The sequence below is a fragment of the Botrytis byssoidea genome (genome assembly GCF_014898295.1).
Source record: "Botrytis byssoidea strain MUCL 94 chromosome Unknown BBYS_017, whole genome shotgun sequence".
NCBI lineage: Eukaryota > Fungi > Ascomycota > Leotiomycetes > Helotiales > Sclerotiniaceae > Botrytis > Botrytis byssoidea.
Window position 1 is genome coordinate 940697 of NW_024065858.1, and position 18261 is coordinate 958957.

Genomic DNA, 18261 nt, shown 5'->3' on the forward strand with positions numbered 1-18261 from the left:
CGAGAAATTTTGAGGAAGCAGTATGACCCCTATATGTATCATCTAAGCAAGATATGACGGCTTCCATATAAACAATTCCCATATGATAAGAGATTCCCTTCTTAGCAATACTTACGAAGTTTTCTCTGACCTCTTATTTGTAAGTAGTCGTGACATCAAGACCGAGACCCTTTGCTGCAGAGTCAAAATGATCCTTTGTGGTCTTCCATGCTGCAATCTCCGGAGAAGAAATACTGCTAGAGGATATATACCATGAAGTTCGGTCACAGTCATACGAGGGCAGTCAGGATGAAGGTAAAGAGCATCGCTATTAGTTGTCTGTTGATAGCGTGCAGAAATCTTTCCTTCTTCTGGGCGTGAGTAAGCAAAATCTACAAGGTACAGAGACCTGAGCATAAGAATTTCCTTTGATTGCTCTTAGAAAGATACGACGGACCACTTCTGTGAACTCAGCCATCAGCATGAATAGCCCAATAATTTTCGCAATCATTTCGGCACCTTGTGTCTTTTCACACAAGATTTAATGGAAATCGTTAATCTTGTGTTTTGGATTTTATGAGTTCATGAGGAGAGCATGCAAGAAGTAGCCAAGCATGAAGGCATATCACTCTTGATCTGGCTCATGAACATAAAATTCGAAAGGGAGCGTTCGCAGTATCGAGCCTGAGGACGATATACTCAGGAGTTCTGCCAGTCGTCGAGCATTTATCTTGGTATCAGCATCAGAATTTCTTGACGTTGTATTGCAATTCTCCTTCAAGGGTGGGTCTTGAGCTTAATAAGAACCGACTCTTGTTCAGCAGTATTACCTCCTTCCTGCCTGAACTCCTATTCTGTCTTAGGTATAGCCTCATCATATTTTGTGGGTTTCCAATAGAGAACGATGGAGAGCTTCGATTTGCAAGTTTCTTAATATCACGTTAAGATATACAATGTGAATGGAAAATATCTATTCATATTATGGCTACACGCTGGATATTTTACCCAAGATGGACTATTGTTGAAACGCACTAGTATTACCAAAGCTCCACATTATGGAAACAACGGATTAGCCGAATTTGAGTTGTAAACCTTGCATAGATTAATCTTCTACCTATATATTGATCCTCCCATCACAGATTCTACAGCTAAACGATAAGCCCCATTACCATGCACTGACCCAAAGAGTGCAACGTATTGCTACCTCTAGACTCGTACAAGAATCACGATCACTCTTCGGCCAGTCAAAGATGAGCATCCCAAGATGGATTGTGGTTAGCCATCTTAGCCCTCAAATTCTCTTGAAATCTTCTGTCTTGCTCCGCGTTCCTTCTCTTATCCCCACCGGCCCGTGTAAGTTGGTATTCGATGTCTTGAGCGCATTTATCGATTATAATTTGTATAGCACGCGCTCTGGTAGAGCTAAGGGCTATCTGGGGCGACCTGAACAAGGGATAACCATTTAGTTGGACAGAAACTTTGAGATCTAGGTTGGATGCCATTTTGATGTTTGGTATTCAGAGCGTTGAAATAGATGTTAGTTAAATTATGGTAACTTTGTGGCTGCCTGGAGGTTGTTGAATTTGAAATAGGACGAAAAATCTCAGTATGGAAGGATCATTATATGAGAGCGAAAGCATTTTTTTGGTATTTGATCCATTCACCGATATTGAAACATTATCAGCGTGTCTACTTGTGCATTGAACCAAATGTAGTGATTATAGTCTGGAAATAACCTCGGATTCACACTTCGCACCGTTTCTCCCAATATGAATGTTTGACGAACGGAGAATGGCAAGGTGCAATGAAGCATTCAAGAATTCGTTATGAATGTTACCATCTGAGGTGTGCCATTCACAATTTGTAGGAGTACCACTTTATTTCGGAAAGTGTCAAAAAAATAATACGGAATTTGAGGATCAAAAACAATTCTCATCTAATATATCGTGATTTAGACAAGTTTCTGTTCTTCGGACTGGAATAATTTGGGGTAGGAAATACACAATACTGGTCTTTTAACAAGAACTCATAGCTTCAAGGTATGCCAAGACACATCGGCTGCAACAAAGAACGTTGAACTGTATGTATAATTCATCCCCTGTTCAACGGAGGCAAACATTCTTTCATGCTTTCACTTGAAAGAGACTAACTGAGAGTTTCACCTCTGATTAAATTTCAGCGATATTGAAATATCTCTGGCGAGAATACGCTCAAACCTGCAGCATAATCAAAGCGACCGCAATCCCATGACAATTAGGACGGATTTATGATTTTTCAACGATTATGACTGACAGAAACGATAGATATTTGACCATTCCTCCGAGCTCGAAGACATGGCGGAGAAGTCGTCAAAATCATCGACTTCATCTCAAAAAACACGACGTTCAACAAGAATTCTTACCAAAAACTACTTTCCGCGACCATCGCCCCGTCAACCAGGACCTACGAATTTCAACATGCTTCCACGATGATTAAATGACCGTATTTGGCAAAGTTGTCGAGGAAATTCCTAGAAGGCTGAGGTTGGATGAAGAACTTACGGATTTTCAGCCACGTCAGCATCTGCCAGAATTTTGGACCCTTTTAAGAGTCAATCGTACAAGCCGAGCTGTTGCTCTCTCGAATTAGAGGCTCCTATTCGAAGGAGATTGCTGATTCAGACCCCAAAAGCATTCTATGTATTTCAATCCTGCAATTGACACGCTGTGTGTACTAGATTGGTCAATTCTCAGGCCATGTTGGCGTTGGGACATCGATCTTGATTTTTCATCGATCAAACACGTTGAGTGCAAAACTAAAGACTATACATAGATACGTCTTGGAAAGGCTCGATAACTTAGATACAATAAAAGTTCATTGTCTGTCGCGTACAGCAATTTCGGAAGGGCATGTCCGGAGCTAGAGGTTAAGATGAGAGATTTGAAGAATGATATCGAACAGTGGATCGAGGAATGGTATCCTGAAAGATGTAAACCTGGAGTTGAAGTAGTTCTTTCCGCGGAAAGAATCGCATCGTATGAACGAAAACCCCTGGTACTTACGATCCCTTCAGATTTCAAGTATATGTATTAAAGATTTCAACCTTGCCGTCGGAGCTCCTTGGAGGCAACATTTGGCAATAACCGAATGAACGTAGGTATGGGATTTTTCGAAGGCTTAAATTTAGGAGAATTAACATAAGCTTACTTTGGCCATGTTCGGGAGTTCCGTAGAATGACGTCTGATCTGTACAAATACTCCCGATTGTCGCACTTGGTGATCATGAGATGAGATTTGCCGATTGTGGCGCTTAGGCGCTAAGGCTAACCTAATTTACAGCACATGCGATGCGAGTATAGCTTCTGATAACGATTATGCCCAGGTAAATTCATCGACTACATGAAATTCTAAACAATACTTTGCTCGAATATGAGATCACTGAGGTGAATTGTTGCTAATCCTTAAAAGAATTGACACCTTTTACTATATCGTTCTTTGGATCCGCGACGCGATTGACCACGCACACGACGCGTAACAATTACTCCCCGTTGTTCTTCTGAGTCCCTCGGAGATCATTCACACAGTAGATGGAAATTTGATATGTAATTGGGCATGTATTAACAATCGTTTCCTACACTTTCATCTGCCGGTATGTTGAATACCCTCATGCCCCGCCTTAGGCCTCTCTCTCCTTCAACTTGACATGCAAAGCTTTTGGTTCAAATACAAGGTACGCTCGCTGATCAGTCCAGTTCCAGTCGTTTTTATCTACCAACTCCATCTCGAAATTCCATATCATTCGAGCTAGTGTTACTCGGGCCTGGGCTAGGAATGTTCTATTATGGACGTCTTAGCATTGGTTAAGAATGTGGAAACGGCTGAAGGAACATACTTCCCTCCCATACAGTTTCTTGGACCTGCTGAAAAGGGCTTGAACGCTTCTTTTTGATCCCTTCCAAATCGAGCATCATATAGAGGGTGGTGCTCTGCAAGGAAACGTTCTGGCTGAAATACTTTTGGCTCAAAGAAATTCAAGGGCGAAGTTTGAGCTGTCTGCATTGCTATGCCGATTACGCTCTATGTTGATGTCAGTCAATGTCAAAGCAAAATTGGTAGATTTACTAGCTTACTCCGCCTGGTATCCATTGACCTGCGACAGCTGCACCTTCAGGAGGAACGTTCCTAGGTAGGTGAATTGGTGTCGGGTGATGAATTCTCAATGTCTCATTTATGACTGCTTCCAAATAAGGTAATTCTGCTGTCGATTGAACACTTATATCCTTTTCTTCCGAGTAGTAAGACCTTATCTCTTCAGTCAATCTCCTCATTGTTCGTGGATATCTCATTAAGAAATAACAAGCCGTAGCCAATGCAACAGTGGGTAACTGACATCCTGCTATCACAATAGCAAGACCATTGGTATTCAACTCCTTTCTCGTTATACCTTTTCCACCATCTGATTCATTGACATTCCCAATAATAGGGCTAACGAAATCAGATCTTTCGGCTCCCAGATCTCCCATCTCTAATCGATTGGTAATTCTATCTGTTGCCAATTTCCAGTTTTGTGCTCTCATCTTTGCAGTTAATCGGAGGAACAGCCAACCAAATATAACTTCGAGTGGATGAAATCTTTGAATACTATTTCTTATGGATCCAAATTTGGCACCCAAAAAGAATCCCAAGATCCACGAATGCTCATTGTCTCCCTCGAGACCATGAAAAGATTCTCCGAACATGAGATCAGCATATATGTCCAGTGATAGATATCCAAAGAATTTTGCTAGATCAACTTCTGCATTAGGACTTTTCATTGTTTCACGTCTCAATCTCTGAAGTAATAGCGCTATATATCCTTCGATAATCTTACTTTGCTCTCGAAGTGCTTTGTCAGAAAAAGCATTGGCAAAATTTCGTCGGATACGAACATGAGTATCACCAGTGGCTGTGAATAATGACTCCGCGCCATTCATAGGAGGTGTCATGCTAAAAGGATCCTTTGCCATTTGCGGTCTTTTGGTATACACATCTTTCCAAGCCTCAGGAGAGATAGTAGTAAGTTCATCTGGAGCAATTCGAACCACTGGTCCATATTTTTCATGAAGTTCATCCAGATATTTGTAAGTGGTTCCAAGAATTACGTATCGTATCAGGGGTAACCTTGAGATCGCCAGACGTTTTGGACCTGGAAACTTGGATAATGGTGAGAAGTAAAGATTGTAGATTGCAAAGACTAGATAGTACTGGTATATGTTATTCTCATTGAAGTCGATCCAATTGTAGTGGGATGCTTACAAAAATAAACAGGAATACTGCAAGTATCATTATTTCTTGACGATTCGGGAAAAAGTTGATCGACCCCATGATCATGAATGAATCAGAAATTCAGATGATCTACTGCAAAAGGAATTTTGGAAGCAATATCTGCAAGAAAGAGATAGCAGGCTACAAGATCAAGGTTCAATGTCATCCAGATACGTTCAAGATCATCATTCGGACCTTGAAGCCTATACCAAGACAGTGGGGACAAATATTGTCAAGAGCTGAGAATCATGTCTTAACATAATGTGAGACTAGTTGCCAAGTAAAACCCCAAATACTAAAAGATGTAACCTCCCACAACGTTCAACCAAATGAGTAAGGTAGCTCAAGCTGATTTTGTGCTAGACGGCACTAAGATGGCTTCATGCTGTGTTTCTTGCCTTACCAAAGTTATTCTCCTTCTAATTCGGGGTTGGTTTCCAAATTACCGTTATAAACATGACTTTGCAAAAGGATTTGTGGTAATCTCTGATATGGTGCATCCGAATGATGTTGAGTTACACAGAGTTACTCCATTACACGGAGTCGATTCTCGTGCACCAATTGATCGCTGAATTTGAGGATCGAGACCTTGATATGACGCAAACGTGTGAAGAGGAATCTGCTTTCGTATACGAGATTTATGGGAATTGTTTCAACCTTTGAATGTTGTCTTGCAAGCTTGGGCATTCTATTTATGGTCCTGTCTTCTGTCTTGGTGTTCGAGATGAACCCCCAATACATTGTGTTAAGATCAACTTTTCAATGTCTCGTCGAAAATGAGGTCTAGCGTCCGATTCACAGGAAAAAGTCGAGAGAGCAGAAATGAACCACCACCCCTTAAGGAATTGTCGTTCAAGGTTGAGAATAGCTTCAGAATCAACCTCGTATATTTGGTATGGATATGTGATTAATGTGATGTAATGGGAGCTCTTGAAGTCTATTTTCAGTATCAGGAGATTAGACAATCAGAAAAGAAAAAGAAAAAGGGAAAACAGCCGGTTGTCATATATGACAGATCATGGGCCAGCTTGATGATAGCATTACACAACCTCATCATTATACCTACGTCAAAACTTTTACCTGCAGCGTGAGTTACCTGAGCATGCAAGCTAGCATCCACAATCGTCTCAAATCCAAACTGAATTGATGCCGCGTATGCACCTCAATTCAATAGACAGCCGAGACTGAAATGAATGCATTATGCCAACGTTATCTGTAATCTCAATATGCATCATAATTGTTGCAGTTATTTTTACAATAACGTGCATAGTATTCTACAGTATGTCTCTTATCAATTGTTGCAATAAGACTTACTAACCAAACTTGAAGTCAATAGAGAAGACGTCAGCTCTTTCCTGCGTTATCATGGTAAACAATTTCGACTTCGGCATATTACACCACGATCGCAAATTGCTTGCGTTTTACCAGATACTCGGCCAGCAAGAACAATAGAGAAAATAGATACTCATCACCATATGATTCCACCTGTCTATCTTGACTGTATGTACATTCCATTTGATCCTGACTGGTATCCCCGAGCTTCCTCTATTGAATATCTCTCGGCATCAGTCTGCTATAAAATTCTGATAGCTTTACCAGATATCAAAGAAAACCCCAAAGAACCCAGTGATTTAACATTCCCAACATGGTCTCCACAAATCTCTCTTGATTTTATGGCCAAAAACTCTATCTCGACGTCCATCCTATCATTTGCTCATTCCGCTCTTGGTGATTCATCCCTCTGCCAGGACATCAACATTTACGCCCATAATTTACGTCTTCAATATCCCACCAAGTTCGGCTTCTTTGCCACCATTCCAATCATAACTGTAGCTTCCCTACCAGAAGTACTTGCTAGCATCAAGTTTTGTTATGAAAAGCTCAATCCAGAAGGTTTCACACTTTTGACTAGCTATGATGGGAAATATCTTGGCCACGACATATTTCGACCCGTTTGGGAAGAATTGAATAGAATCAGCGCGGTGGTATTCATACATCCCATTGCTAATTCACTATCTCCACAATCACTCGAGAACAATTCTTCAATCCCTCCTATTGTCGACTTTACACATGAGATGACACGCACAGCTTGTTCTCTCATCTACGCCAATACTCTATCTTCATATCCAAAACTCAAGATCCTTCTTTCGCACGCAGGAGGTGCCCTTCCTTATGTTAGCTCCTCGGTTACAAATTTGACTTTTGACGCTTGTCGCAGTGTTCAGAAACCGGAGCAATTCATGAGGGAAGCGAGAAGCTTCTACACTGACTTGGCAGCGAGCAGTTACAGTGGGCCTGTGGGGTACATTGAAAAATGGTTGGGGCCTGGGAGAACTACTTACGGCAGTGATTTCCCGTTCCCTATAGTAGGTACCATGATGAAAGAATCGGAGTTCTTGGATGGTTGGATACAAAAAAATGGAGATGAAGGAAAGGCTGCTTTGAGGAAAACTGCATTGGAGTTATTTCCAAGATTGAAGGCCCAAATCGAGCAGGCTCAGATCATCGAGGAGAAATCTACGATTGAAAATCTTAATGCTAGTAGTGGCGGGAGTGCTATTGTCTTCACTAATGCTGTTTGATGGGCAGATAGGGGGGATGGTATTGTGTATCCTAGGTGAATAAGTTGCCGACTTTACCGGCACAGCTGTTGCTCGTTCTGATTTTCTTGACTCTCGAGTTTTCTCAATGATCCTCCAATCTAGATGCTAGTCATGACCACGTATTTCTGAACTATCAATAATCTTGATCGTGCAGAGGAAGAGGCGACTTGGAGACTTTCGCTCATTTATATCACTAGAAATAGTCAGTTGGATCTTTGTTATTGAGAGTACACACACACCATTAGCTTTTCGAGAATCAATATCCCACTTGATGTTGGCTTCGAAGAATTCTAGAAGAAACACGCATATTTAGGCTCTTTATCACTTCATTACTCACGTAACTGAATGGAAAATCTAAGCTCTACTCTGTCCTAAGCCTTCCAAAGGGTTGTAAAGCAAGATTCTCATGCCAGATGTTACATCGTCACATGTTTTAAACATCTTACCGAAATGCACGAGAGTCAAGTAGCAACCTGACATATGAGACTCTGAATCTCCGAGAATTTGTATATGTATTGTGCTTAGAACCAACTTTTGAGTAACGTCCTGGGGTAACGTTGTTATTGAGTCAAAATATTTGCAATGGAGGTTGAAACATATACTCAGTGGAACAGTTCATCATGTAAATAGAAACAAGCGACAAGCTAATAGAGATTATGGTAGCAATTGACCCCATTTACAAGCCATATTTTCAACCAAAATTCGGTTTTTACGGCTTCCGGGAGGTCTGAGGATCCATGCTGAACATGATCTGCCATAGCTCTGACAGAGCTGCAAACAAACACATAAACATTGAACTTAGACTTCGTGTGCTAATCTGACTGCGCACGTTGATTTCCCGATGTAAGAATTTCAAGGCACACATGGCAAATTCTACATTGAAGGTGGCGTTACTGAAAATCTTGACGTGTCTTGATTTTCCTGTATCGGCAAAGGGCAGGAGATCTCACATTACTTTACTCATTCACTTCGTAATGTCAAGATTAGGCATAGCTATGATGATAGATTTTCCCGGGAGCCGGAAAGCCACGGAAGTACTTCGAGCCGGTTGGTTAGTAACAGATTACCGCACCAATTGATGCTCCACGATATTTACAATAGAATACAGACGGACCTCATATTCGATTTCGATTCGCGACTGGAGAAAGGCAAGCCTCAAGCCTCAACATACCACAAACTTCTGACCATGGCAAGACTATTCTCATAACCATGACCATTACCATCACACACACACATACTGATATAGCCAAGTGGGAACACGATTGTCCAAGTATCACAATCCCTATAATTTACAACCATGTGAGCCTCATAAATTTCATGCTACTTGGGCTGATTGGGATTTGACAGTTGGTGATGTTTGAAGTCTACCATGGGGGAATAGAAACAAGCCTTAATGTAGCCTTTAATTACGGAAAGATGCGGCTCCCGCAATAAGTATTACCGCTAAGCCCTGGATGCAACTTATCAGAGCATCTAAGCTCAAGTTAAGTGGAGTTTTCGAAGAGAAATCCCATATAGATACTAAAGTTGAACAAACAAGTGAGTAAATGCTCTCCCGGAGTTTGTTTTAGCCTGAAGTAGATGATGGGATCCAGTTTCTTTAGATCTAGATATTATTTCGATGTGATTCTTCCATTTTAGGCAAACGCGTTTGTCGACACAGACTGCCCTTCGAGATCCAGACTTTCTGACTAACTCAAGCTCGGAGCGTTTCCTTCGTGTAAATTACCGGATATAACACTTCCAGTGCCTTTGTTAAACATCAAAAGAATCTAATCTTATTGCAATACTTGCTTCATACACATAGAACGGTCTTGGAGATCCAAAAGTAGCATAAGACAGGTCCGAATCCAATTGAAAATCAAATTCTGGTCGAGATACAAGATTTGTTGTGTTCAATTTTCATAATATAGGTGTCATTATCCGAAAGTGAATAGATCAATGATGAAAACCTCGAATTGAGAAGCTTGTGCAAGCTGATGAGAAACGAAAAATGCAATTTGGGCGCCATGATATACCAATCATCTACATTCAAAGGGTTGCAGAAGAAAGTGACCAGTGGAGATTAATCAGTGTTAGATGATCGGAATAAAGACTAGTTTCATTGAAAAACGTGGCTGTCGGAATGAAAAAATGAAGGAAGATATTTCACTGATGGATATATCAGTGTAGCGGGAGATGATAACTTCCAAACTTGAAGCTATATGACTGACCATGTGTGAATGGGTTAAAGCAAACACAATTCCAGTCCATCGAACGCTTCAGTTAGTATTTATTGGAGTTCCTAGTTTCAACACCATATACCTTGTACATCATGCGTTCAACAAGTGACGAGATGCCATCCGTGGCTATATTCTGTCCTCAAAGCAAAGCTCCACAGAAAATTTACCTCGATCGACTACACTCTTTCCTTTGCCAAAACCAATTCTTGAAACCTTTTGTTCAAGATATCCAAGATCTTCCTCAGACTTGGCAAACTTTCGCAAATCATAGGGAGGATATTGCGGCTCTCAAACAAGGGCCAAGATATATGAAAAATTTGTCTAACTGGATTACAACTGGTGAATCCGAACCCATTGCAAATGCAATGTCCGGCATATTATCATTACCTCTTTTAGTCATAATTCAAATAGGACAATACTTTCAATTTCTTGGATTGAATGGAATGAGACATTCTGAATTTCTCACTCAAGTTCGAAACGGTGGGGGAATTCAAGGATATTGTGGTGGCTTATTACCAGCTATGGCAATCGCTTGTTCGAAAGATGAAATAGAATTGGCGAAATATGCATCTGTGGCCATGCGTATTGCCCTTGGAATAGGGGCATACGGAGAGCTGGGTGATGATGAAAATATACCAGGACCAACAACAATTGTCGTACGCTTGAAACGTATAGGACAAGGGGAAGAGATTGTGTCCAAATTCCCAGGCGTAAGTCGTTCTCGTCTTAATATTAACCCCACAAACATATGGATTGAAGGGTCAATTTCTAATCACGTTCTATACTTTAGGCACACATTTCCGCTGTTACTGACCCCAAAACTATTAGCATGGTAGGGTCAGTGCCAGTACTTGCCAAAGTACAAGCATATGCACGCGAGCAAGGCCTACTTGTACAAGAAATGCATCTCCGAGGAAAGGTACATAATCCTGAGAATGCAGAGCTCTCGTTAGAATTGTGCGGTCTATGCGATAAAATAGATTCCTTGCAACTTCCACCGGTATCCGCTCTGCAGGCACCAATGAGATCAAATAAGACGGGGCGGCTACTCGAAAACGAATCTCTGAGCCATGAGGCTGTGCAGACAATCTTAGCATCAAGGTGTGAATGGTATACTCTTCTCACAAAACTAGCAAATGAACTTGAGAAGAGTGGAAAGAGATCACATGTATTCGCAACTTTTGGTATCGGTGATTGTGTCCCGTTGGCACCATTCCATAAGAAGCAATTGCGCATAACAAAACTCGATGTTCTCAGTGCAATCAACGGAGCTGTGCCATCGGTACCTAAACCACGAGAAGAAACGCATTATTCTTTTCCTGATGATGCCGTCGCCGTGGTTGGGGCCTCATGTCGTCTACCTGGTGCAAATAATCTGGAAGAACTTTGGGATCTGATATCAAAAGGAACCTCAGCTGCGAAAGAAGTTCCCAATGATCGCTTTGAATTACATCGTAGTTTCAGAGCTTCACAAGACTGGAAATTCGCTGGCAAAAGAAAGTTCTTTGGTAATTTTTTGGACATCGTGAAAGATTTTGACCATGCATTTTTCCGCACAAATCCAAGAGAAGCGGTAAACATGGATCCCCAGCAAAGAATCTTGCTCGAGCTTGCATATGAAGCAATGGAGTCTAGCGGGTACTTACGTTCGCATAAACGCGAAAATAATGATCCGATAGGGTGTTTCATAGGGGCTAGCTTTGTGGAATACCTTGATAATACAAACTCGAACGCACCAACCGCTTATACATCAACCGGAACTATCAGGGCTTTTCTATGTGGTAAAATCAGCTACTACTTTGGATGGAGTGGCCCATCAGAAGTTATCGATACTGCATGTTCTTCTTCACTAGTAGCAATTCATCGAGCAGTTCGGGCCATACAAAGTGGAGAATGCCCAATGGCTTTGACTGGTGGGATCAATATCATGACTGGCATCAACAATTATCTAGATCTGGCAAAAGCTGGATTTTTGAGTCCTACAGGGCAATGCAAACCATTTTGCGAGTCAGCTGATGGATATTGCAGGGCCGAAGGAGGTGGGCTGATTTTCTTGAAGTCATTGAAACAGGCGGTTGCAGATGGAGATCAAGTCCTCAGTGTCATTCCTGGAGCGGCGACAAATCAAGGAGGTTTATCATCTTCACTTACAATTCCTTCATCCCCGGCACAAATCCAGTTATATCAGAACATATTGAATAAAGCCAAAATGAAACCGGACCAGGTGTCTTATGTAGAGGCTCATGGTACTGGTACCCAAGCTGGTGACCCACTCGAAGTAGCAAGCATTCGACAAGTATTCGGAGGATCTGAGAGAACCAATTCTCTATACTTAGGATCTATCAAGGGCAACATTGGGCATTGCGAGACCGGAGCTGGAGTTGCTGGTTTACTGAAACTAATTGCAATGATCAACAAAGGAATCATCCCGCCTCTCGCAAGTCACAACACCCTTAATCCAAAGATTCCAGCTCTGGAGCCGGATCGAATGGCAATCACTACAAAAGCTATACCGTGGAATGCTCCATTCCGGGCAGCTTGCGTGAATAGCTATGGAGCTGCTGGAAGTAATGCTGCCATGTTGATATGTGAAGGTCCACGACAATACATAGAAGCACCAAAGAATCCACTTCAGATTAGTGCAAATTTTCCAATTATTCTAAGCGCATCAACAAAAGATAGCGTGTTGAAGTATGCGAAGAGTCTTGGAGACTATCTTGCAGCTGCATCGCCAAAACCAAGTCTCGATGACTTGGCGTTTACGTTAAGTGAACGAAGGCAACATCATAAATTTCGTTGGACTACGACAGAGTCAAATATCGATCGACTTATTCAACTATTGAAAACGGATACTCAGTCGTGTTTTGAGACCCCAAAGGTACTAAAGCATACCGTACTAGTTTTTGGAGGTCAAAGTAAACAAATAGTTGGACTTGACAAGAAGTTGTACCAATCTCACCCCCAACTTCGAGGGTATATAGATGATTGCAACGATCTTGTTACGAATCTCGGCTTCTCAGCTATCTTGCCAGCGATATTTCAATCTGAGCCAATCACAGATATCGTTGCACTTCAATGCGGTACTTTTGCAATGCAATATGCATGCGCGAAATGTTGGATTGACGCTGGACTAGAAATAGATACAGTAGTGGGTCATAGCTTCGGCGAATTGACTGCTATGACTGTAGCTGGAGTACTATCAATACAAGACGGAATCAAATTGATTGCTACTAGAGCTTCACTGATGCAAACGAAATGGGGTCCAGAAAGGGGGACAATGCTCGCAATTCATGCCAATAAGGAGCGTGTACAAGATATCATAGCTTGTATTAATTCAGGAGCTGGAGAATTGGAGATAGCCTGTTTCAATGCTCCTACAAGTCAAATTATTGTCGGCAATTTAATGTCGATAGCCGAAGTCGAGGAATTGCTAAGAATCGATTCTCGATTCAACGGTATTAAATCTCAACGCCTTGATGTTAGCCACGGCTTCCACTCCAAGTTTACAGAACCACTTCTGAAAGACATCGATGAGTTTGCAGAGACCTTGAAGTTCAATCAAGCAAAGATTCTAGTTGAGAGCTGTACTTTGGATTCATTGGAAGAAATATTGCCAAGTCGTCTTTCAGAGCACACCAGGGAACCTGTCTATTTCCTCGATGCCATTCGAAGAATTGAAAGAAGATTAGGACCATGTCTCTTTCTAGAAGCTGGAATGAATTCTCCAGGAATAGCAATGGTCAAGAGAGCTGTTCAGAAACCGGATGATCATTGTTTCCAAGAGATGAAGCTCAAGAACTCTCAAGATCCAATGGCTGTACTCTCGGCTATTACAACAAACCTTTGGCGTGAAGGCGTTCCAGTATCATTCTGGACCTTTCTATCGCCGCCACAAGAGGGAGGATATAAGCAAATTTGGCTTCCACCATATCAATTCCAACGTACGCCACACTGGTTGGAAAACATAGATAGAGTAATCGAAGCTCAAGATAGAATCTCTTCGACCGTACTCAAGCCTACAAAAGACTTCCAAATTCAAGCTCCCAAACAGCTCGTGACGAAAACAGACGGGTCGCGAAAAGAATACAAAATCCACATTGATACTGAAAGATATTCCAGAATTGTATCGGGTCATGCAGTTAGAAGACAGCCATTATGCCCCGCGTCAATGTATATGGAGTGTGCAGCCATGGCATTACAGATTTCAGGTGCTGATGTTGAAAAAAAGTCGATGTTCTTTGATGGCTTGACTTTCCAAGCTCCTCTTGGTATTTACATGGACCGAGAAGTGTCCTTGATATTGGAGGAATCTTCAGAACCACATATCTGGACCTTTGTAATGAAAAGTTCGTTGAAGGTCGACTCAAAATCTAGGCCCACGATACACGCAAAAGGAATGATTGGTTTGACTACTCAACCACAACTTTCAACTTATGAGAGACTTATATCGGATCGTGTCAATGCATTGATAAAGCAACCGGGTACTGAGAAATTGATGTCCAAACGAGCATATGGTCTTTTCTCAACAGTTGTACACTATTCGGACTTCTTACATGGGATTTCAAACATCACGATGGATGGAAATCAGGCAATTGCAGATATTGAGTTGCCTCCTTTCCCCGTCGAGGTACAGGAGAGCACAATCAATCATATCTGCGACACCGTCGCTTTGGATACCTTTATTCAAGTTGTTGGTTTACTTATCAATAGTAGCTCTCACTGCTCCTCTGATGAAGTGTACGTTGCTACCGGTGTTGACAGTACAATCATGTCAGTCTCATCATGCAATTTCACAAATTGCAAGTATTGGACGGTGTATGCTATGTTCACACCAACTAGTACTACCCAAGCCACTGGTGACATCTATGTTTTCACTCGAGATGGAAAATTGGTAATGACCAGCACTGGAGTCAGTTTCACAAAGTTATTGATAACAAAGCTCGAGAAAATGCTTGCTGCAGCAAATCCGAAAGTATCAAACAATGCACCACTGAAGCAAGAGCTCATGAGAACGTTAACGCCGATTACAACTCCAGGGTCACCAACTGAAGATGATTCGAGAAGTAGTATTGATGATTCTGATGATGAAGGGCCACCTACACCTACAGACTTTGTGTCGGGGGCAGACAATCTGAAAAATTTGATTGCCTCATATACAGGTCTTTCTGATACGGAAATTATTGATGATGTGAATATTGGTGATCTTGGAGTGGATTCGTTGGCAGCCGTTGAGCTTGCCGAGGAACTGCAAACAAAATTTGGGAAAGAGATTGCAGCTGAGGATCTTATGATGAGCACCTATGCAAATTTGCTCCGGATTTTCGTTTCTACAACACAATCGAGCAAATCAAAGCCGATAAAAGCCAGATCAGCGGCATCTGAGATCATTCAACAAACACCCAAAGCCTCTTCTAAGCATGACAGCAATTCATTACAAAGACAAAAGGTGTTACAAATGATTTCTGAGATATGTGGAGCTCCAATTGACGAAATCCGAGATTCAGCAGCTCTGCAAGACCTTGGTGTTGATTCGCTTTCGGCTGTCGAGTTGAAAAGTGAGCTTGAAGATAAATTTCCAATCGAAATTGATGAGGATGATCTCAGTCTAGAGTCAACAGTCAAAGAGGTATTGAAGTATCTCGGCATTGAGGCAACCCAACAACAACAAAAACCTATCATTGCAGTTTCAAACGGCAACACGAGCTTATCCAACAGTCTTGAAAGAGCCATTGCAAATCCACCGGTAGTTCTAGCAAACCCCATGGACATAATTGAGAAAAGTCAAGCAGCCTTTGAACCTGCTGCCAAGAAGCTCGGATATATCAATTACTGGTCTGAAGTTGGTCCAAAGCAAGATGAACTATTGATAGCATACATTGCAGAGGCGTTTAGAACACTTGATGCTGATTTATGGAAACTTGGCAATGGGCAAGAGTTACCAGATATTACTTATCTTCCGAAACATTCAAAAGTTATGGCTCGATATATGGAAATACTGCAGACAGGAAAGATCATTGAAAAGAAAGGCAGCAAATATTTTCGAACCTCAAGAAGTCTTTCAAATTTGAGTTCGGATGAATTGCTTCAAAACTTGCTGCGACAATATCCTGCCTACGCAGCAGAATCGAGACTAATGGAATTGACTGGTCCAAAACTCGCGAGCTGTTTGACTGGAAAAGCTGATCCTGTTGCACTAATGTTTGGTACCTCGGCAGCACAAAGGACAATGGGAGACTATTACACTACTTCGCCTATGCTTGGTACTCTCACTGAGCAATTGGTCGATTTTATGAGACAAATCGTGATCAACACTACCGGTCATGGACCAATCAAAATTCTAGAGGTTGGAGCTGGATTCGGCGGAACAACCACACGACTTGCAGAAATCCTTCAAGAAGCTGGTCGACCAGTTGAATACACTTTCACAGATATTTCTCCTTCACTTGTCAAAAATGCCAAGACAAAATTTGCGAAGTATGATTGGATGAAGTTCCAAACTTTGAACCTCGAAAAGGATATTCCAGCGAATATGAGAGGACAATATGACATCGTTATAGGAACAAATTGTGTCCATGCAACCACTAACAAGACTTCTTCGACTAGACATTTGAGGGAAACATTGAGAGATGGCGGCTTCGTTATTCTCTCTGAAGTTACGAAGCTCATTGATTGGTATGATGTGGTGTATGGACTTCTAGATGGTTGGTGGTTAGGAGATGACACCAATTATCCTCTTCAACCACCAGAATTTTGGATGCAGTGCTTTAAAAAGGCAGGATATGCTTCAGCGTCGTATACGGAAGGATCAACGCCAGATTCCAATACGCAGCGTCTACTTATCGCTTCTACCAAGCTCCTCAAAACTCCAAGTCGTGAATGCACTGCGAAGAGGGAGTCGAAATTGGGTCAAAGAGTCGAAACGGTGACTTATAAAATTGTTGATGGTGTTGAAGTACTAGCGGATATCTTCCTACCGGAGGTGGCACCGATCAATCCAATGCCTATAGGTAAGGTAATACCAAAGCACCTCTTCTCGGTTTTTCATATGTTGACTATTTGATTCCAGCCTTGATGATCCACGGCGGCGGACATATGACATTATCAAGAAAAGCCATTCGTCCAGCTCAAACATCACTTCTCCTTGCAAATAACGTAATTCCTATTAGTTTGGATTACAGATTATGCCCAGAGGTAGATCTTATCAACGGCCCCATAGCAGATATTCGTGATGCATATTTTTGGGCTCAAACCAAACTGCCAGGGCTTGTGAGTGATAGAGGAATCAAGATAGATCCTACCAAGATTGTCATGATTGGTTGGTCAACAGGAGGTCATTTGGCAATGACAACCGCATGGACAACCAAAAATATTGGCCTAGAGCCTCCTTGTGCAATATTAGCATTTTATAGTCCAACGGATTTCGAATCGGGAGGTAAGTGAACAGATTCGAAACCAAAGTTATGGTGAACTAATGTCAGCAGATTTAGATATCAGTCGTGCAAATCAATACCCGGGAAGGAAGTTATCCCTGGACACGATTAGAAAATCCCTTTCCACGCGTCCGGTGAGAAATTTCCTCATTTTGAATCGAGCGATGATAAACTAATATAGGATTAGATCACAAATTATGATGCTGAGAGCATCGATTCAACAGGCCTAGGATGGGTTCGTCCAGGAGATCCGAGATCCGAGCTTATGTTGTCTCTTTTTAAAGAAGGGAATGGCCTTAGTATTATGCTGAATGGTATCTCTGATGATGATTGGTGTAGAAAACCGGATCGAGAACGTGTCGCGTTCATCAGTCCTATGGCTCAACTCCGATCCGGTATATACACCACACCAACATTTTTAATACATGGCGAGGATGATGAGATTGTTCCATTTCATACGGCGAAGAAATTTGTGACCGCTTTGAAGGAGCATGGAGTACAGTCTGGTTTGTTGGGGGTGTCTTGTGCAAAACATATTCATGACTTAAATTTGAGGCCGGGTATGGAAGAATGGAGACGAGGTGTTGAGCCAGGATATGATTTCTTATTCGAAATACTGTCAAGATTATGAAAATGAGAAGTAAAAAGGGTAGATGGAATGCTTGTTAGTTTTGTAGACGCACTTTAGATTTAATATGCAATGTTCTGTTTATATTTAATGTGTTTTACTAGTAAATGGTTTAT

The 18261-nt window shown here is 41.7% G+C and overlaps 4 protein-coding genes across 4 annotated transcripts; 2 read left to right on the plus strand and 2 right to left on the minus strand.

Annotated features, from left to right (window-relative positions):
• Window positions 1-1223: 1223 nt before the first annotated feature.
• Window positions 1224-1481, minus strand: EAE97_008343 (uncharacterized protein; the record flags this gene model as incomplete). Its single annotated transcript, XM_038878857.1, has 1 exon — window positions 1224-1481. One exon carries the CDS (start codon window positions 1479-1481, stop codon window positions 1224-1226), a length of 258 nt encoding a protein of 85 aa, XP_038730537.1.
• A 2153-nt stretch (window positions 1482-3634) lies between these two features.
• EAE97_008344 (uncharacterized protein) lies at window positions 3635-5328 on the minus strand (the record flags this gene model as incomplete). Its single annotated transcript, XM_038878858.1, has 4 exons — window positions 3635-3794; window positions 3851-4035; window positions 4089-5201; window positions 5254-5328. The coding sequence occupies 4 exons, from the start codon at window positions 5326-5328 to the stop codon at window positions 3635-3637; spliced, it is 1533 nt and encodes a 510-aa protein (XP_038730538.1).
• A 1134-nt stretch (window positions 5329-6462) lies between these two features.
• EAE97_008345 (uncharacterized protein) lies at window positions 6463-7844 on the plus strand (the record flags this gene model as incomplete). The annotated part of the gene is made up of 3 exons (XM_038878859.1): window positions 6463-6541; window positions 6592-6762; window positions 6862-7844. The coding sequence occupies 3 exons, from the start codon at window positions 6463-6465 to the stop codon at window positions 7842-7844; spliced, it is 1233 nt and encodes a 410-aa protein (XP_038730539.1).
• Window positions 7845-10179: 2335 nt separating this feature from the next.
• On the plus strand, window positions 10180-18148 carry EAE97_008346 (uncharacterized protein; the record flags this gene model as incomplete). The annotated part of the gene is made up of 5 exons (XM_038878860.1): window positions 10180-10797; window positions 10878-17094; window positions 17154-17519; window positions 17569-17651; window positions 17705-18148. 5 exons carry the CDS (start codon window positions 10180-10182, stop codon window positions 18146-18148), a joined length of 7728 nt encoding a protein of 2575 aa, XP_038730540.1.
• Between the last annotated feature and the right edge of the window lie 113 nt (window positions 18149-18261).